The sequence below is a fragment of the Rhodamnia argentea genome, chromosome 3 (genome assembly GCF_020921035.1).
Source record: "Rhodamnia argentea isolate NSW1041297 chromosome 3, ASM2092103v1, whole genome shotgun sequence".
NCBI lineage: Eukaryota > Viridiplantae > Streptophyta > Magnoliopsida > Myrtales > Myrtaceae > Rhodamnia > Rhodamnia argentea.
In genome coordinates this window covers 28,979,205-28,999,679 of record NC_063152.1, presented here as the reverse complement: position 1 = coordinate 28,999,679, position 20,475 = coordinate 28,979,205, and the positions used below count along the sequence as shown (strand labels likewise).

Genomic DNA, 20,475 nt, shown 5'->3' with positions numbered 1-20,475 from the left:
TATCTACATAATAAACATCGAGTAAATCCTCGGACATTCAATTTGATCGTTCAGACCATTTGAAAATCCCCCCTCGTATTATCTGCTTGTAGCCACAAAAATGAGAGAGGCGAAAATCTCGACCAACCCCAATAGAAGGGCAAGAAATAGAATCAGATAAAAAGTCTAGGCACGTGTAATTACAGCTAATAGTCAAACTACATCATCGACTGATCCTCCGACTCTGACACCGCCGGGATCTGCCCCCTCCACCGGGTCCGCCGCGACCGCCTCTTGTGGCTGCCACCGAACTTGAGCCGCCCGGTGTCCTTGAACCGCTCCTTCTCCGACGGGAGGATCACGCACTCAGGCGGGGGAATCGGGTATCGAACAGTGTCATAGCAGTAGGAGTAGTACATGTAGTTCTGCCGGAACTGCCGCATGGCCATGCGCCGCGCAGCAGTGACAGTGGAGAAGTCCTGGGCGTCGAGGAGGGCGAGCTTGTCGTAGCAGTGGTCGGATGGGTATTGATCGAGGGGGTTGACAGGGCAGCCCTGGAGGAAGAGGTCCTTGAACTCGGTAACAAAGGGGGCGTACTTGTAGTTGACCTTGTAGCGGCCGCCGGAGGTGGCCCAGTCGGAGGCGTCCCAGATGGTGGCGTACAGGGCCATCGGTTTTGCCGGATAGTCGCCGCCCATGGCGTCGTTCCGAATTATTTCTCGGATGGGGACTTCATCCACGTAAAATCTGTAGGCAAAAACATATCATGCGTAGAGATGGTCAAACATCGTGTCTAGAGATAGAAATGAAAGGTCCTAAAGTCAAAGTTTGGCTTTGTCTAGAGATAGAAATTTTTCTAAGTGTCTTTCGCCATTCATTGAAGATCGCAGAATTTTGAAGAAAGATGCGCGCGATAGAGGGCAGAATTCAAGCAACGATTCTCGCATTCTTACACGGGACAGACAAAGGAAAATTCTCTTTTTCCAATTTCCTAGGAGTGTAAAACAACGGTCAAACTGTAGAATGCTTCGTTCTTAAGGCAAGACAAGAACCGATGTGGGGCCGAACTTTCCGAATAGAAAATTGCTCTTTGAAACCAAATCGATCAAATTATACGAGACATTAATGATGAGAAAGCTAGAATTACGGTACATTCAATTGACTCATACGGATTACTAAATTAAAATGGTTTGTATGTAAAACAGGTATATCCCACTAAATTGAAATTGCTCGGACATGTTTGAATGCATCCACTCGGTATACCTAAGACCAATTCCAACTCTAGAACTAAAACGACCAAGTCAACAAGTATAATCTTTGCCATATATCTCCAACCGGCTAGTCCCTTTCAAATGTTTTTTTCGCTTCTTAACCCTAAAAAAATCGGCCACAAAAAAAAGGGATTAAACATAATGCCTAGTGTTTTGTTTTTCTTAAGAAAGATGTGAAATTAGAATTGTTCTAGTCAATATTCGATCGATCTCTCACGGTCACTCGACGAGAACGGCTTAGTAATTGGAAGCTCGACCCGATGACCCGACATCGGATCGAGGCGGGGACGTGCCAATTCGCTATGGCGTTGAGAGACATGGGACCAAAAAATTTTGGCCAACGAAGACAACAGAGGATGAGGCAAAAAAAGAAAGCAGGGGGCTCACATGATGTTGTTGGCGGTCCAAAGGATGCTGTAGCGATGGAACGTCCTGGTGGGATCGAACCAGAGAGTGTACCGCTCTTCCCTCCCTCGGCTCGTGCTCCCGTTCCCGTACAAGTTGGTCTGGAACCTCCACTTCTTCCCCCTTATGTTCCCCAGGAACTCTATGTCCAGCTCGTCGTGGGTCTTCTCGAACACGTCGCCGTTCGATGTCTGCAACCCATTTTTTTTTTTTTGGCTCAACTTTTGATCAAATCAAATAGCCCCGACCCACATGGAAAATCTTAGGTTCTATATCTCTATATATGTCGTGTATGACAAGTGATTGTACCCTCTTGTTCCTATTTTGTACCATTCGTTTCGAGAATTGTTTTTATTTCTGCGTATGTTTCTTCCCGTGTCTAAGGGTTTCTCTGAATTTGTTTAGCCGAAAACACTACACCAATCATGAAATGGACTAGAATCGCAAAGCGGTGTCGACCGTGCTAATATTTACCACATCCCTATCATTTTCGACTATCGTCACTTATCATTTCTATCCCGACAACGACATAAACTAGGTCTTTGTTTCCATTTATATCATTTGGATTGATTGGCATCGCTCCCAAGTCAAATCCTATTATTCGGTCGATCAATTTAATGGTTCGCTTTTCAATTTAATTCTGAGTGTGCTCTCTCTCTCTCGAGATCGAACAAGCTTACCAATTCCTAGAATTCTGCTAAGGACGACGCTTCGTTTTCATGCATGACGACCCCACGAAGCTTGGAATCAATTCTTCACGTGTAATGACATCCAACTAAAACCATGCACATCCAACCTCTATAATTTTTCCCAGCCACTTTGTGAGCGTGTCGGAAATGGGAAACACATTCTGCAATCGATGAAACGAAATCCACTTATTACTTTTTACTTACATAGAACGCGACGACTATGCCGGCCGTGTAATCCGATGGCAGCTTAATCTTCGCGGTGAAGAAGCCATACTTGTAGAGATTGGAGGAGATGAAACCCGACCCTGCAAACAACAAAGATCGCTCTTTCGATCAACATCTGTGTGTGTGTGCGGGGTACGTAGATGTAGAGATGCGTGGATGGGCGAGGCGAACCGGAGTAGCGGTCGAGGAGGAGGCGGACGCTCCTGTCATCGTCGGAGCGGATGAGGTTGGCGTCGCCGAAGAGAGGAGAGTAGGCCTCGTCGAAGGTGATGGGTTCGATGTCGAAGTCCGCAGCGGTGGCGGAGGCGGCGCAGAAGAGGAGCGAGAGGAGAAGAATCAAGGAGGATGATGAAGATGAAGATGAAGTCGGAAACAAGACAGAGATTAGGCGACGCAAAGGATCCATGAAATTACTTTTTGTGTTCGTTTCTTTTTCTCTCTCTCCTACGCTTCTATCCTTTCTTGCTTTTTCTTCCTGCCGTGATCAGTTTGCATAAATAGCATTACCAACCAACCACGTCTTTACAAATATTTTTGGAAGTGAGAGAGAGAGAGAGAGAGAGAGAGAGAGAGATGCAATTGGCTTATTTGGCTGCCATGGATTGAGCTGCATGGACGACAATGACCTCGTTACGAGGAACAAATCAAGGATTTGCCACTGTGTATCTAGGGTTTCTTTCTTTCTGGGGGTCCATGGTTTTTCATGATTGTGAATATTTATTAGCAACTGCTATTGTTGGTACATACATTATTGATTCTCTCTCTATATATCCTAAAGATAACATTACTGATATATGTTTCTTCTAATCAAATATCATATTCAAGTAAGATATATATATTAGAGACATAGATAAGAATGACAAAGAGTTAGGATGGCCAAGATTTAAGAGTATCGTCCCATTGATTGGGGCAATAGGGTACAAGTGATTGGTGTTTCGGCACGTCATTTAGTCTGAGAAAAAAGGTTAGTAATTAAATGAAATTTAGGTCGTGTAAATGTCATGTTCAAATTAATTCTTGCACGTTCGCGGTGTATCGATCTGTTGCTATTATGTTCTAATGAGAACTTTCCAAAAGACGATACAAATCCGCCATCTCAACCTCACACCAAATTTTCTTTTAAAAACAATGTACAAGTAATCCATTCGGACAAATACTCGCCTTAGTTTGAATAATTCAAGCGAGGATAGGCGTTGCGGCCTTGGTCCGGCCAGATTAGACAATGAAGAGTGGTTACATACGTAAGACCCCATCAATTCAATTAATGCCTTTCTTCGTCTAAGATGAGCACAGTCAGTTCGGATTTGGATCTTTCTCTTCTTACACGTAATGAAGCTCACTAGAGGACCACAACAAAGCACAAATTTAGAACTCCACTTGGCTTTTGTCCTTATGCGAACCCTAGACAATTTCAATCCTGTATTATATTGTAATTAGAGTGGCTTCCGGGCTTCCTAGAATCAATTTCTCCTCCACCCAATTGGATTTTTGTTCGATTTGATACGAATTGAGGGATTAGTTTCACCTAACTCCAGCATGGGAAGGTCTAGAATTTCTTCCTTCATTTCACACCAAACGGGAAGGAAGATAAACTTAATTAATAATTATTTTTTGTGAGGGTGAGGTCCCAACCGAAGCCCCCATCATTGTGGTGTTAAAAATGTTCCTAAACATGATTAATAATAAAGCAAGACCATCTCAATAGTGGCTAGATGTCACCAATCACCATCGAACTCGATGACTCATAATTAGGTAACTCCTCCCACAAAAAAGCTTCGAGGTAAATAAACAAAGCATAAAGCTAATGTATAAATATGTCGAAAGGGGAGGGCCTCCCATGATGTGCAGTTTTCAGGGTCAATTTCATGATGTCACAACATCATGGATCGTCGATAACCATGTGAGCAACCAAAGGAGGAAGTCAATGAGTGAATTATTATGCATGGTATGGCCAAGAACTCATCATTGTGAATGCACTGAGATAAGAGGGAGCAATGCTAAACTTTCAAGCACTCCAAACAACGATGAAGATGAACCCCGATGAAGCCTTGAAATGATTTCTAAAATAATTTTCAAAAAATGATCGCTTGCATTGCTCGTAATAATAAATCAATACAAAAAAATTTCGTTATCAACAGTAGTTCACTTCGGAGTTCTTTACCGGCAATGAAAATATTCTTCGTTCATTTATTTTTGCAAGCGATCATTTTTAGGAAAACATTTGTCAAACCATTCAATTTTTGCGAAACGAACGGAGCGAGAGACCAACCGGCTCACTCTCTAGAGTTGACTATGACATCAAACCAGATGGGTTCGCCAGAACAAAGTTAGCCCAGGTTTTTCATGATAATAATAATCGGGTTTGGTTCAATGATGATCAAGAATTTGGTAAATCGGCTGGCAGTAGGTGGGCATTGTCCACATATGGAAGCCCAAGGGGGAAAAAAAACAAGTGAGGCGCTTGAGAGGGGCTGGTTTAGTAATATCGAAGTGGACACAGGGGCATTAGAGGAAACGAATGAAAAAGTATGGGCCGCGTCCTCCAATTACGGCGACGTATTTGACGCCACGCCGTAATTAACCGGCTTGCCAAGTTACTTGGGACTGAGACAAATTAAGGAGAAACCAGAATAGCCAACGGGCTACCGCAACATTTTGAGTAGGAAGGTTTGCCCGGCACTCGATACATGAATGAGAGATGTGACTGTACATGGTAAGAATAGGATCAACTGATCCACAGTGACATGGCAATGGAGAAAACAGGGGATTTTTCACACGAGATATGCTCCTGAATTAGCACTAGACAGATCGATTTAGGCCCGCGTCGATCAATGCAGTCTGCGACATATCGCCTTGCTTTAGTGTGTAAGGATCCCGCGTTCGAAATCGTGTACCGGGTCTGTAAATCAATACGAGCAGAGTGTTTGTGATCTGATACACTATGAACAGCCTAAGATAGACTACACTAGGAGAAACATGAGAGTAATGGCCTTTTGTACAGCTTCGAAGAACGTCTGCTCTTTCCAAAAAAAATTTGTTGTCTCTAGCTTTTCACGAATTGGTACTTGGACTCGACATAGTTTTCCATGTCCCACAGGAACGATCCAAATGCTACTGCCTCCAAAATCAGCATCGTCAACCCAGAGAACGTGACGGAGATGACTTGGTCACTCGACGTGTCAATGGAACCATCCTCCGCGACACTTACATCAGGCCTTCCAAACAATGCTTGAGTCTGCTTCTCTATTAAGGAAATAGACTCCTTGGATCTTATGGTCGCATATCGCTGAAGAGTTTCCGGATCCAAGTACATCACGTACGACCGGAGCCTATATGATTTGCCTCCTTCTGAGTCCATGAAACCGCCTCCATCACCATCGCTGCCATCATCAGGTGGAATTCTGATCAAAGAATCTGGATCCCAAAATGGGCTCGTCGGTATCGGACCCTCCGACCTCACCCGTTTCTCAGTATATCCCTCAGGAAGAGTGTTCATGGTCCTTTCAAGTTGAAATCGCTCGTCCACTCTTCTAAGGAAATACCCGTACATTATAGAAGCGGCATACAGTTTTCCAAGTTTGATTTTGCTACTCTGTACAATGTTATCCAGAGGTCCCACTACTCGGTCTCCAACCACAAGGGACAAGTGGCTCTGTATCATTTCAAAAGCTTCGGGAGAATGGATGGACTCGAGCTTCTCTTCTTGGTTAGGCCAAAAATCCACACGACCGACGGGATCTGACGTTGCCGTAATCTTCGGGATCATTGAGATGTCATTTTCCACAAATCTCTGCACAATCAAGCAGTATATTATCTCTTCCAGTGTTTTGCGCCTCTCCTTCTCCTTGACCTCAGCAATTCTCCTGTGCAAGAAAGGAGGGGTCACATCAGACAGATCATCCAGCAAAAACTGTTGGATTGAAAAGTCAGGAATGAAAATTGCATTGGCATTATTATCTTTCAAACCAACCGAGCAAAAAAGGAACGCCCAGTATTTAAATGACCACCATTTCATTATGTTAGGCTCCACTTGAAGAAAGATATGCCAAAAGCTAGATCATCAAAACTTAAATTTGAGTGCGAATGGTTTAATAGTTCAAGATCAAGCGGATTATAGTTTACATCTCAACACTCTCCCTCATGCAAAGGCCAATAAGATGACGAAGGCTTGAAGTGTACAAACACAAGATGCATAAAGAAGCAAAGCCACAGTTTGTGTGGACAAGGGTTGAAAAGAATCCAATCCAACCCAACATGAATGGTTCTCATACCCTGATAAACTCGAAAAACTAAAGCTATAAGAGAACCAGGAAAACCATATTTTAATCTGAAAGTAAATGAGGAAGAAAAAACATGTGAAACAGGGTAAAAAAAAGAAAGCCCACAAGTGAAGTAACTAAGGTCTTGGCCTTTCAATTCTTTATAAAAATCTGACAAAAATCCATGGAGTTTTCATATATGTCCGCCACCAGTTTTGGTATCAGCTCAATTTTGTCCATTCTGGATCAGACTCACAAGTCAATGTGCCACAATGCAATGCGCCCAAGCGCATTAGTAATAACAGCTTAAATATGCTCTCTAAAGTACCAAAAAACTGAACCCCATCAATTCCACAAGAGTGACCAGTCTTACTGACTATGGAGCAGGTCCGCAGGTTCGAATGGGTCAATATGTTTCAGGGTGCAGCATCAGATATAAAGATCATTATTGACACGGAATGCTTTATCATCGCTCTCATCACTTTCACTTAATAATCAAACCCCTAACTTAGCATAAATGAAAACATTCATCATGTTAAGCACCAAAAAGCACATTCTAGACTATTTGTAAAATTTCAAGATAACATAAAGTTATGAAAGATCAATCAACTAAAGAAGGAGGTGGCTAACTCAAATTAAGAGGCCATCAAACCGCAGCAGCTAAATCAAACAAGCTTATGTGGGCCACTATGACTAAGCATGCCAGGGCTACTTTTCAATTTTTTGCTTCGTCTCCCAGACGATCAGCACCAAGCAACATTAACGAGTTGGTGAATTATAACATTGAACTATCTTCAAACAGAGATCTGCAGTTACTTATTATCAAAACCAAACTATAATCAGATAAAACAAGACAACAATGACGTGAATTGATTCTGCAAAGGCCACACCAGTATCCTTATTCTTCCCTAGTGGCAAGTTTTGAAAGTATCAGATCAACAATATTCAAACCACTTCACTTTCCAAGTCAGAGAGCCATGGCAAAGCCAAATTTCAAGCTACAGGCCTCATGGTTTTGAAATAGCTGAATGAAATGAAACAACTACAAATTCAAGTGAAGAAAACTACAAAGTAAAAGGAGAATGGGCACAAAGACTGAACCACATACTGGTAGAGTAGATCTCCTGATGCAGGATTCTTTTCTTTTTCAGCATCTCTTTCACTTCGAAGGTTCTCAAGCTGCTGGTCAGCAGCTGCTAAAAGTAAATGTGGATGATTTTGGAGTATTTGTGCCAAAAGCTGTCCGATTGGGGACTCAAATGTTAGAGGAGTGACCGGGACTATGTTGTCACTCAAATCCCCAGAGGCTCTAATCATTGAGCCTCTTGCTCGATACTTTCCCCGCCCATTCCCTAATGTCTGGATAGCAAAAGAGCGGCATCTCTAGAAAAGAGAACACTTCGTGAGGAACGCATACATTTGCTAGAGATTTCAGTGTTCAGTAAAAGCAACATATGCATCCACTACTAAAACATCAGTCAGCATAACAAAGCAACCACATGGACATCTCATGTTCCATTATTCGCTTTAGCCAAAGTCCAACCCAAACCTGTTACTGAAAAGCACTAGGGGACCCATACGGAGTGTATCAACAAATAATAATTGTCCTATACAATTGCAAACCCCGCTTGCAGTCTAACAATACTAAAGGCAACCGCGAAGCCTCATACTCTCTCCACCGTATCGCCATATTCCACTTTGAAGCTAGCAGAGTGTCAACATGCGGGATTCATATCATCAAGAACGACGCCAGGGGTACAAAGAGTTTATGCTAACAGTTGCTCACACATGAAATGACAAACTCATGTTCAGTTCTTGAATATGCCCCACTTGTTTAAATACCCGGTTAGTGTTTGTGACGTCGCCACACAGAACCAATGTCACAAGAAGTTCTTCCTACCCATGGCACTGCTATGACTCTTATCTCCAAAAGCTACCACTTATCACACCATCCAAGATGAGCCACAATAGAAGCATGAACTATGTCCACGCAGAAGCTCCAACTTGACGGCGGGTCGCACCATCGGGCCAGCTTGAAAACCGCCATTTTAGCTACCGCTCACGATGGCAGGAGCAAAGAAACGGGAAATTCACTCGGATCAAGTGCACACAACTCTTGCAAACTATCAAACCAAGGGACACCATCAGAACATCTTCAACCCGCTCGACCATCACTGGGCAGAAAGTACATACCTTGACGAGACCACCAGAGAGGAAGAACTTAGAACCCGAGAAAGGGTGGAAATGCCTGAACTCGGAAGGGGACTTGAGGCCTCCACCCGACGCCGACGGAATGCTCATCAAAGCTTCGTTCGTCGCGCCCAAAATCTGCATTTTCCCCTGAAAATTCTCGGGTCGCTGAGGGACGAAGGACGCGCGAGCGCAGAGAGAGAGAGAGAGAGAGAGAGATGTGTCGTCGGAGGATGTTCTCCTTGACCAAAAAAAATAGAAGGACAGAGTGTGGTCGAAGCATTTTGCTTCCGTCGATTTTTCGATATTTTCCTCTCCTCTTTCTTTTTCCTTAATAAAGACCTTTTCTTATTTATTTTCAGGAGCAACACAACACTAGTAAGTTTGCCACAAAAGACAAAATCACTAAGAAATAAGAATATTGTGTATAATTACTTTTTTATTTTCCGTTTGAGAGCTTTTCTCTTCCGATTTAACCTATCCTTCTCATTTTTGAGAGATTTCTATTTCGATCTAGTTTAGATTTAAAAAATTTTACACGTATATTTTTGGGACTTATTTCACTCTCTTCAAGTTTCATTAATGAACAAGTCCGGTTTCAACGAGATCAAAGGAGCTCTGTGAAGGTTTCGCTCTGTGAAGGTTTCGCTCTCAAAGGTGTCAAATTTAAGCTCGTTCAACATTTTTACTCTGCTTGGTGATGGTGTTGGGGACGCCGAATCTAGGCGCGCACCGTCGAAAGGCAAAGCCGTAGCAACAGATGGAGTTCTCTGCGTGTGCTCATCACCGAAGATGGATTCGGTGATCGGACGCCGATTACGGTATGAAGAAGTCATACATGTGCTCTTTGAGCGTGTAACCGATAAGATTGTTTTGATGATTTCTCTTATTATTTGAAGGTTGTTTTGTTTTGAAAATGTCTGGAATGTAGTTTGGTTTGCACTTGAATTGTCATATTTTTCTCTTGTATCCCAAATAAGTAAATGAAATGAAATATTATTTCTGAAGAAGAAAAAAAAAATAGAAGGCACTTGGCCATTATTTATCAACCCACTAATAATGGTATCTCCAATTGCAAACATTATCAAAATTCTTCATTTTGCTGTTTATTATAAAACTAAGGCATCGATTAGATCCTCAGGAAGAAAAAAAAAAATTTCCCAAGGCAATACTCTTGAAACTTCGATTTCCTGGCAAATAAGGTTGACAGTACCTCAAGAAGGATGACTCAAGACTACATTAAGAAAGCTGGCCTTGAGAGCCTTCACCTTTTTCCACCAGCGGAAGGCCAAATCTTCCCTTATCTAGTTCTTTCCATGGTGGCTCGGGGTCATTCTTGCTCCATCCCCGTTAACTGTATCATCCGAGGCAACTTTCCGTAGGGCTTGCCAAATAATTGGCGACAACGAGCAACGGCCGTTCGATAAGAATGGTCTGCAGATCTTGTTTGTCCAGGCATTAATGTGAAGTGGCATGTGAATCATAAGTCATGAACAACGATTCGATTGATAATAAATAAAGAGAATTCGTAAGTCGATTTTTCAACCGAAGAATCAGAATGCCACCGCTTGACTAGACTTCGACACTTCTCAATCTCACCCAGTAATTCAATCAAAAAAAAGATTCCGATGTCATTAAATTTTCCTGATTTCCGATCGTCTGTACGGTTCATCTTGGCTACTCTTTAACTGTCACCCCTGTAGAAAATACTGTCACCAAAAGCTTCCCTCCCCACGCTCCAAAACCCGGATCCATGAATTTCTGAACACCAGAAAGGCAAGGACCATATGATCAGTTCATTTCAATGCACGTTGAGCAACGAAATAAAGTTCTCTGAAAGACAGCCCGGGTAACCAATATTCCGGTTTTCCAGTTGTGCAGGGGCATGTTAATCATCTGTCACTCCAATATTGTCAGATGTCTATGTACATCTGATACACAATCAGGCCAGTAGATGCTTGGATCTTTGCACGGCAAAACTCAAAATGGAATTGCAGTGCCCAATAAGCAATGAGAATAACAAGAGTAGCACATGGATGAACTCTATGTTCGTCAACAGCATGCTCAAGCTCATTAAATTCTCTGAATTACACATCAATCAACAGTACTCGGTACACATAAGTGTGAATGCTACCCTTCTCAACAAATAAAAATAAGGGTGGAAGGCAAACTTCACAGTGCTCAAGCCCCATTCCTACATCCTCAACTATAAGGCTTGCTGACAGACAATTAAGGCAAGACAATTAACATATCCTAAAACTATGAAGGTCAGCTTCAATAAGCGGTGGAACTACATACTACGTAAAATGAGAACTTTCTGTTGCTAGTTGGTTAGGTTACACTCCAGAAACCAGAATGACAGGGAAACCGATAACTCTAGTGAGCACTCTGGCCATGTTCAGCCTTTGCTGTCTTCTGAGATTCACCGTTCAATTGTCTTTCTTCAGACCTTGAATCTTCATGCGCGGGAACTTCCCCAAGCCTTTCCTGCAAAAGTGTCGCGTAAAGTATTTTAGGAGTCAAATCAGATGCTGTTCTGTGTTGCTAGTTCAACAGGGAGTTTACGGGTCAAAACTGGCTATAAATCTATCTCCCCCCCCCGGGGGCGGGTCCATGGATTCGCGCATGTGATGTGTCTTATGGGCGCACGCGCATTGGTCTGTGGTTGTGCATGCACTAGCGCGTGCAATAAGCTAGGCTTGTCCCAGACAAAAAACATATATACTGCCAATTAAAAGGGCAAATAATGTCTACCCCATGTTATGCTGCATGGATGATTGATCACTAATCAGTTTGATTTGGTGGCAACCGCTTCTTATGTAAAGGAGACCTTAAATGGTCGCCTAATAAACCAGAGAACGAGGTTGGGTTAATGAGAGGCTAAGCTACTGGAGGTAATAATGGGCAATAGAAGAGGAAGAGAAACAAGAGAAGCATCCTTCATATCACCTTCAGAGAAGCATTCTCCGCAAGAAGCTGCTCGTAGTCACTCCTGATGCGGCTCACTTCAGCTCTTAGAGAGGCATTTTCCTCTTTTAAAGCATCAGCACGGTGTGCAAGATCGTCACATTCAGCCTGGCTCAATGCAAATGTATCGAACAAACTTCATTGCTGTAATCAGTGCATGTACCTCAAGAAGAATTGATTTTGAGACCATTGCAATTACCTGCTTCCGAAGCCGAGATCGCCGAGCAGACTCTCGGTTTGACTGCTTCCTTCTCTGCCGTTTAAGTTCTCTTTCATCCTAAAACCAACATAAAAGGTGCAGATACTTTTTTTAAGGAAAAAAAAATGAAGCACATTGAGTTAAAATGTGCTACCTTTATAAAGTATCTCTACAGCTACATACTAATGCCCTACAGAAAAAACGTGCTTTTAAAACCCCATGTGGACCAACTCCACCAAAATAATTGACACAAAGTAGAAGTGCCAATATGCAAATCTGCAAGCATCAGCACCCATGCAAGCAAATGCAATCAGCATTACGGGAAGCAATGGGAGCCCCTCATAACTGCTAAAACCTTATGTCCAAGTTTCTTGCGCCCTATCGAACAATAAGACCGGATTCATTGTGAATGCATTTCTAATGTCTAGAACTGAAGCTAAATTGTTGATGCCATAGAAAAAGAAAAGGCTAAGTATGTATTGCCACAAATACACAATGGAAGCTACAAGTCTTAATCAAAACTTTGAGGTAACCTGTAGCCACATCTGAGACTGAACGCTATCTCTTGACCCAGGAGTGACCATTCCTCCTGCAACTGGAGTAGAAGGAACCTTCCCCCGAATTGCAGGGATAGCAGGAGTACCCCAGTAATCCATTCCAATATTCAAATTTGTAGTGGGACCAGGAACACCTGCTGGGCCAGCAGCAGCGATTGGCACCAATGCCATTGATTGGTTCACCGTTGCATGCGGAGTATTTGATCCTCCATTTTGAGAACCATGTTCAGCATTGCCATTTTGAGATACATCTGCATAAAAGATATCACATAACTTCCATTGATATCCATGCTCACAGATTAAAATAGCGCAACAGTATAGTCAGTTTTCAAGCACTATACCTTCCAATGAGTCTGGTCTGCCTCCCGATTTCGGTTGGGAGTCCTGCAAAAATTGTTGCGTAGATTCAACTACCAACCAAGAGAGAAACATACTCAAACTAACAACTGGGAGTGTGGCAGCTGTGGCTCCTTATTCAGAAAGAGTGTTATAAAAGGAGCCCATTTAGAAAAGGGGCTTGTCCACTCATTATTTGGGTTCCTATGCCCAAGAAGGCAAAACAAGAATACAAGCACACACCCCGAGAAAATAATCACAACAAACTAACTGGCCAGCAATTACTAATTCATCATGTATGCACCATTGGCCATTGGTGGTGGATGCCTAATTATAACTTTGCTATAGTTAGACAAAATCCCTTGGGGAACAAAAATGATCAAGACACTCACGTTCTGAGAATCATCACTTCCTTCACTTGTACCTTCACTTGCACTCTCAGCACTGCATATAAAGTCCAATATCAGCAGAAGTGTTTTAAAGCAAGACAATGTAACATTCATGTCAGGTAAATACAGAAATGATTAAATGCATGCCATCAATAAACCACGGAGAAAAGAATCTTATAGAAACCACATTCTGACAGGTATCTCATGACACTCTGCACCAACAGAACATCCATTCACTGCAAAGTACCAACGGTATAACAAAACAGAGATCTTCACAATAATGGAAGAGAAAGCAACCTTCTCCAAATAGTTTAACAAAGCTTTTCAAGTCAGATGTCTTCATGATTTCCAACTTAAGAAGCAAACTCACGAAAGGACTACAAGAAGCCCTTAGTCATCCTTGCTGACACTACCGTATATATATAATAATCCCAAAAGGCACTCTACCTTTTTGAATAAGCACCATTAGCAGATGCTCCAGATGTTTTGGCAAGCTCATTGTTCTTTCCTGTAATCATATTCAGACTCCCAAGGCTCCCTTTCGATCTTTTGATAGGCAATTTTTCTTTCACTTCAGATGGCTTACCATCAGCTTCCCCAGTTGTACTTCCCTGCAAATATGCATGATCATGAGTTGACACTTTCAAAGTGACAGATGGTTAGCAAGAAATTGTCCAGGGAACTCAAGTAAACCTCAGCAATCCCATTTGGAGAAGGCATGGCGAAAGGACTAAAAGGAAAAGATCCCTGTTGAATAAGATAGGAGATCGTAGTTAGTGGCACGGGAATTCGGTGAAGGTAACATGTGTAGAGTAATGGATGTGAAAGTACCGGGGGCATAGATGGGTGTGCGTATATGCCACCATGGGGATACATTGCAACGTAGGGATGGGGTGGGGTGCCATAAGGAGGCATAATATGCTGCATCAAGGGCTATTGTTAAGGCTCTAATAAAGACATTAAACAATGTACCGGGCATGAATAAAGGACCAAAGTATCAAAAAACAAAACATCTACGAGACTGAGACCATGAGGATTATTAGTGCTTGCGTGTCAGCTGAGACAACATCGAAGCAATAAAATAAGCCTTATCTAGTATCTACTCTGTGGATAAGATGCACGTAAGTAGAGACAAGGGCTGAAAATGAAAATGCCCAACTAAAGCACGGAAAACTTCAAACAGTTAACACTAAATTGATATCAATCGCATTCCATTGGCAAGACTATTGCTATTACCTCTAGTTCTAGACAAGGCACAAAAAGTATATGATACACTGATCGAGACAAATTGAATGCATGTCAAAAGAGAGAATGAGTCGCCACTTCCAAAATCCACCAAGTTCGCCTCTCCTTACAAACCATCAATAAAACCTTATCTTCCATGTAATTTTCAGTTCCGCCAAGCATTTTGACTATGATTTTGCTTAATATATTCAAATATTCTGGCTGCATCCTATGAGATTAGACAAAGATTATCATTTACTTACTACAACCAGCCAAATACAACCCAGCTATTTCATGATATATAATGTAATCTGTGGGTTAAAGACCTTAGTGAAACAAGCAATCTTCCATTTGTGACAACAGACATAAATCGCATGGGGAGATTTTCAGGTAAAGTTCTCCTGAAAACCAAGTGCAAAACTGTTATCAATATTTATCAGTACAAATAGGTAAGTGCTCCAAAGGATGACTTATTCTTCGTTTTCTAACTATCAAAGTTAAGTGTGTAAGCGTTTAGCTAAAAGCTTAGTTGTTAGAGAGCAATGCAAATTGTATTTTGTATCTACCCCCACACCCACACCCCCCACTCCCCACCCCCCGAAAAAAAAAACAACCCTAGGGGGGCAAGAAAGCTGTTAAAATGATAATGAAGTAAGATACACAAGCCTGATACGTGTGGGTAAAATAATGGCTGAAACACTGTGCCAATAAATATAAAGAAGAGAACCATATAAATTGGTAAATTAGAGAACATGCACTGCCGTACCAGGTTAAAATTGAGTATCCTATAATTTATTTTCAAAGCTTATGTTAAAGGATGGAGTGGATTATATTTTACATCTTAACATAACACTTAGTACCCACGATGCACCGCGTATTAAAAATTCAAAACAACTTTGAATGCCCTAACTAATGAGCCAAGTCACTTTACTGAATTACAGAATAACGAAATTTTATACACATCTGAGTATTAGATCATATTGGGCACCGACTCTGTGAATTATAAGGAAAGATGAAGTCCCTAGGACAACATTTCCAAGCAATGGGGTCTATTCCAACTCGATATTTAGAAGCATAAGTAGCACAAATTTCACATACCTGAACGCCCCACATATATGGTTGAGCATGGGGACTTGATGCCAAAAAACCATGTGGAGGAATAGGAGAATATGCCTGTTTGACAGACAATAATCATGTGAGAATTCGGAAATCCACCTACAGGTATCAAATTACACTAATAGCCACAGTTTCCCACAAGTACACCTGAAAACCAGACCAATCTGGAGTAACTGTGTTGGCACTAGCAGTTGAAGATTGTTCCTGAACATTAAAACCAAAGGTGAAAACGCAAATTCAATTCAAAAGTTACACTTGTAGGGGAAAACCTCATTAAAGCTGATAAACTCAGCAGGAAGAGCGAAAGTGTACCAGGGTAGTAGGAGGTGCTGCCTTCGTCTCTTTCTCCTTTGCAGATTTTTCAGTCTCACTGCTACCCATATTTCTATCCTGCTCTCACCACAAATTCCTCAAAGCATCCTGTTCTAAAAGCATCCAACATTGCAAATTATTACATACCCAACAAGTGAGCACCGTCTTCAAAAATGCAAACTTAAAGCCAACAATTTCAGAAACCCAAGTTCTTGAGATTGCGCTAAATGCAAATTAAAAGGGCTATCACCAATAAACCAAATTGGCTGCATTAGCTTCCAGCTGATAAAAAACAAATTCAGCTCTCTCGTTTAAATCCTGAGCAATCGACAACCCCATAATTCCAAAGTTCTGATTCCATATCCACTCATTCGTTATTCCAGCAATTGAAACTTTGAAAATCAACACGCAGCTACAAGCCCGGATAAAGAGATTATAGAGATGCACATGCAGCGCAATAGAGACCGAAAACAGGATAATCCACGCCCGGAAACACAACATTCCAAACGCAGGTGATAAACGCAATCCGTATTTCAACGAGAAAGCACGAAAATCAACTCACCGATCAAAAAATACAGAAAAATGCCCCTCTGATTTACTGATGGAGGAGTGATCGCAAATCAATCAATGAAATTCACAAGGAAGCAGCTTGGCCGCCGAGACTGCGAAATCAGCTCAAGTCGGACGAGATTCCCACGGAGGGAACGGGAAATTAAGGAGACATTCCAATAATTCGAGGAGAAAGAGGGGAGAATCCGGGGAGAGACGAGATCAAAAGGAGGAATTAGGGTTTGGTTCCCTGGGGTTAAGAGTATTTTGGGGCTTCACGGAGCTGGATTCTGTGGGAGAACGTACAGTTTAGCTGTCCTGTTGAGAAAATTTTATCCCGGTTTTGCACCTGGTGGGAACCTCAAATTCCTACGTTGTCCCTGAGCTAGTTCTTCCTCTTCTGGTCAAACTCGACCATCTTTTTTTCCACGTGTAATCCTGCCTGATTGCAACTGCGATTATTCCCGTCAACTTAAACGCCAAAGTTAACGACAGCAACGGCCAGGCCTTTCTCTTTCTTTTTCTTTTTCCATTCCTTGACATGTTGCTGTTTTATCAGTATTAAGGATTAGTGTTAGGTCCACGGCGATGTAAATGGACACAGGACACACTTTCACGTTGGATAAGTGACATGCATTGTTGGAGTTTGCTTTATGACTAGATTGTTTCACGCATTGATGAAAGCTGAACCAGTAAAATATGCTTTGCATTGAGAATAAACCTAATAAATGTCCTAGTACTTATTTAATTTAGAATTATTCAGAAGAAAACTACATAAATTATCTACAACTTTGACGCCACATTTCAGGCGCGCGCGTGTGTATATATGCATAAAGTTAAATTTTAAATGTGGTACTCACCTACTAATGTACTATCATACCTTCGCATCAAGTAATCAAAATCCAAATCTAATATTACAAACAGCATAAAAAGTGAAATGACTCTATCCAGTGTCTTCGTATCGATTCGATCCATTTAGTTGAAATAACTACATAGAAAAAGATGTTGCAATTTTTTTTTAGTGACTACGAATAATTTTTTCATGCACAACAATCTTATTTCCCGCACGCGCATGGTCCATTAGGGTGAGTAAAAGAGTCGGACTAATCAAGAATCGCCCAAATCAAACCAAACCAACCGGTTACGAGGTGGTTTCTACAGGAACAATCCCATTTCCTGTTCCAGGTGTGCATATATTTTTGACCGTATGTGTGTGTGTGTGTGACGTCCTAGGCAAGCCACTTAATAAGTGCGCTTTGTTTAATCCGATATTATGCATATAATAGAGAGCGCATGTGGAAAATGATAGCAAACAACGAAGCCTGTCTTCTTCATCTTTTTTTTGGGGGGGCGGGCGCGGGAGAGGGTTATAAACGAGGTCTATCTTACAAGTGCATACAAAAGTCGTAGACACAACATCTAAGGGTATGGCATTTCTCAAGTTTCACTACTTATTATACACTTGCTTATTCACTCATAACAAAACTCATGTATTCATATAATTATACATCATTAAACTTTCAGTTATTCATAAAACTGTCTCGACAAACAACTAGGAGGATAAAAAATGCATGGTAACTGCTCCCGATTCCATAATCTCTTCATCCGTTGATATCACCTCTACATGTCCGATGCTCGATACCACCACTGTTACTAGCTAGCTTTTTTGAAAAATGGGTAACAACTAAAGAATACGCCGAAGCTCGGCAAATAAACATCTAGCCGGATAACTAGGCTATGCATTCGACATCCATTTGAGCCGAAATTAACGATCAACATAAGTACGTAATAAACTCCCCCTACACATCCACGGAAAGATTACAAGGCAAACGAAGTGTCAAACAACTGAATTGAACATTAAAACTACGAGGTCCTCCCCTTCAAACCTCACAACCAAACACCCATACGAGCCCAATTTCAATCCTCGCCAAATTAACGACTCGTTAGGCAATCCAAGTTTAATTTCCAACCTATCCCAAGTCGGATAGCATCCATATAACCAAGGGACACATCATACAAGCATCAAATCTCGCCATTCTTTTCTCAAATCATATGGCCGATACTCCTCTTCACAGATCCATTTCAATTCCTCACAAATCAACGACAATTCGGATGATCCACTTACATATTCAGCTTACCCAAGACCCAGAGACGCCAACTCGAGCAATGGATCGCACATGAAACACCATTTTCCCACCATGCAAGCTCAATCTTCCATAAACACACACATTCCCAAAATCAACATTTCGAACAACATTTTCCCCACCATGCAAGCTCAATCTTCCATAAACACACACATTCCTAAAATCAATATTTCGCACTAAAACAAACGACGAATGAGCATATTAGTGATGAGGATACATATCTACTTGCCTTGGGATTGGCACGAAGAAATGGGGATAAATTCGCCCCCGGGATGAGCTCGAACCGATACTTTCCTCCTTTGGTGTGTCTTGCGGCGAGAGAGAGGAAAAAGAGAGAGATGAGCAACGACGTCGGGGGGCTGAAGTACGAGGACTTGAAGCTTCTAGGGCTGCCACCGATGAGCTAAAGTGTTGCCGGCGTCGTCGGGAGCAAGAGCTTGCTCGAGTGGAGGAATCATTGAGAGAGAAAAAGATAAAAGAGAGATGAGAAGTTCTCGAGGGAGTTTACAGAATGAAGACGAGAGAGAAAGTGAGGGTTATTTAGGTTGTGTATGTTAACATTTCCGTTCCTGAAAACATAGTTGGAACAGAAACATTTTTTTGTGTTTCTGTTCCTGGCTACGATTTTCGAGAACAGAAACGCATTTGGTAAGTAAAAAAAAAATACTTTTTTCACCAAAATAAAGGATATGCAATCGGCGGCTAGTCGGCGAAGGCGGACAGCGGGGGGCGACCGGCGGTAGTGGGGGGAGGTCGGCGGCGGCAGTGGGGGGAGGCGGATCGCGGCGGGCGAAGGCAACAATCGGGGGGCGACCTGCGGCGGCCTACAATCGGCGCCGGTCGGCGGCGGCTTCAACTCCTCGTCAACGATGATGGGCGGTGGTGGCTTGCACAAGCTCGCCCTCGAGTTGTTTCTAAAAAATGTTCCAAAACCTAGAAATAATTTTTTTTGTTTCTCAAAAGTGTTCTTGTTTCTCAAAAGTGTTCTCGGAAGACTTTCGAAACAATTTTTGACCATATGCGTTTTTGGAGTGTTAGGTTGGGTATGGTAACGTTTTTGTTCCTAGAAACACTTTTGGAACAGAAACATTTTTTTGTGTTTCTGTTCCCGGTAACGATTTCTAAGAGCAGAAACGCGTTTGGTAACCGAAAAAATATTCTGTTTCTAGAACAAAAAAAGAACAGAAACTCGTTTAGTAACGCAAAAAAAATTCTGTTTCTAATTTTTTTATTTAATTAAGGGGACTATATATATATATTAAGATGTCTTTATCTTTTTAACTTATTAAATCAAATTAAGTCTCATTTGTTCAATTTACTAAATCAAATTAGATCAATATATGTATAAATAATTTATGCACGATATATCAAATTATAATATTGACTATATCAATTATAACAAAAAAAAATTAAAAGAGAAAGTCAAATTGAAATTGAACAATAAGAACATCAAATATGTTTTCTATAAATAGGAAACATTACAATTACGAGCCATACACAAATGTGCCCAAGTACTTAAAAATGGATTACATAATTGAAAAATACAAAGTCATGGAATTTGAGGCATATTATAGTCTATTGCCATTTTATTTGCAATACTTTTCCTAAGTACGTTCATCTCACTAGCATGCACATCCGATACACCATCAACAACCTTTTCTTCC

At 41.6% G+C, this 20,475-nt stretch overlaps 3 protein-coding genes across 5 annotated transcripts; all 3 read right to left on the bottom strand.

Moving 5' to 3' along the window:
* Positions 1 to 101: 101 nt before the first annotated feature.
* On the bottom strand, positions 102 to 3,042 carry LOC115743176 (probable xyloglucan endotransglucosylase/hydrolase protein 30). Its single transcript, XM_030677852.2, has 4 exons — positions 2,741 to 3,042; positions 2,549 to 2,649; positions 1,638 to 1,846; positions 102 to 726 (listed from the first exon to the last, which is right to left on the bottom strand). The coding sequence occupies exons 1-4, from the start codon at positions 2,973 to 2,975 to the stop codon at positions 198 to 200; spliced, it is 1,074 nt and encodes a 357-aa protein (XP_030533712.1). The 5' UTR covers positions 2,976 to 3,042; the 3' UTR covers positions 102 to 197.
* Positions 3,043 to 5,260: 2,218 nt separating this feature from the next.
* On the bottom strand, positions 5,261 to 9,259 carry LOC115743174 (UV-B-induced protein At3g17800, chloroplastic). Its single transcript, XM_030677850.2, has 3 exons — positions 9,022 to 9,259; positions 7,937 to 8,211; positions 5,261 to 6,432 (listed from the first exon to the last, which is right to left on the bottom strand). Exons 1-3 carry the CDS (start codon positions 9,160 to 9,162, stop codon positions 5,613 to 5,615), a joined length of 1,236 nt encoding a protein of 411 aa, XP_030533710.1. The 5' UTR covers positions 9,163 to 9,259; the 3' UTR covers positions 5,261 to 5,612.
* A 1,808-nt stretch (positions 9,260 to 11,067) lies between these two features.
* LOC115743157 (bZIP transcription factor 16-like) lies at positions 11,068 to 16,970 on the bottom strand. 3 transcript variants are annotated; one of them, XM_030677815.2, is made up of 13 exons: positions 16,681 to 16,970; positions 16,119 to 16,231; positions 15,954 to 16,010; positions 15,789 to 15,863; positions 14,298 to 14,387; positions 14,160 to 14,213; positions 13,914 to 14,077; positions 13,470 to 13,521; positions 13,083 to 13,125; positions 12,718 to 12,992; positions 12,185 to 12,262; positions 11,968 to 12,093; positions 11,068 to 11,505 (listed from the first exon to the last, which is right to left on the bottom strand). In XM_030677815.2, exons 2-13 carry the CDS (start codon positions 16,185 to 16,187, stop codon positions 11,395 to 11,397), a joined length of 1,194 nt encoding a protein of 397 aa, XP_030533675.1. In that variant the 5' UTR covers positions 16,188 to 16,231; positions 16,681 to 16,970; the 3' UTR covers positions 11,068 to 11,394. The 3 variants fall into 3 exon arrangements, with proteins under 3 accessions (XP_030533675.1, XP_030533676.1, XP_048132119.1); XM_030677816.2 differs by having other exon boundaries at positions 16,119 to 16,226; XM_048276162.1 differs by lacking the exons at positions 15,954 to 16,010; positions 16,681 to 16,970 and having other exon boundaries at positions 15,789 to 15,905.
* Between the last annotated feature and the right edge of the window lie 3,505 nt (positions 16,971 to 20,475).

Coding starts and splice junctions, on each gene's coding strand:
- LOC115743176 (XM_030677852.2), bottom strand. CDS start 2,975: ATGGATCCTTTGCGTCGCCTAATCTCTGTCTTGTTTCCGACTTCATCT. Junction 2,650..2,740: donor CCTCCTCGACCGCTACTCCG/GTTCGCCTCGCC, acceptor TGTTGTTTGCAG/GGTCGGGTTTCATCTCCTCC. Junction 727..1,637: donor TGGACCGCCAACAACATCAT/GTGAGCCCCCTG, acceptor TTTTGCCTACAG/ATTTTACGTGGATGAAGTCC.
- LOC115743174 (XM_030677850.2), bottom strand. CDS start 9,162: ATGCAGATTTTGGGCGCGACGAACGAAGCTTTGATGAGCATTCCGTCG. Junction 8,212..9,021: donor TCTCTGGTGGTCTCGTCAAG/GTATGTACTTTC, acceptor TCTCTTTTCTAG/AGATGCCGCTCTTTTGCTAT. Junction 6,433..7,936: donor TCAGGAGATCTACTCTACCA/GTATGTGGTTCA, acceptor TTTCTTGCACAG/GAGAATTGCTGAGGTCAAGG.
- LOC115743157 (XM_030677815.2), bottom strand. CDS start 16,187: ATGGGTAGCAGTGAGACTGAAAAATCTGCAAAGGAGAAAGAGACGAAG. Junction 14,078..14,159: donor CTCCAAATGGGATTGCTGAG/GTTTACTTGAGT, acceptor GCATATTTGCAG/GGAAGTACAACTGGGGAAGC. Junction 12,993..13,082: donor CAGACCAGACTCATTGGAAG/GTATAGTGCTTG, acceptor TCTTTTATGCAG/ATGTATCTCAAAATGGCAAT.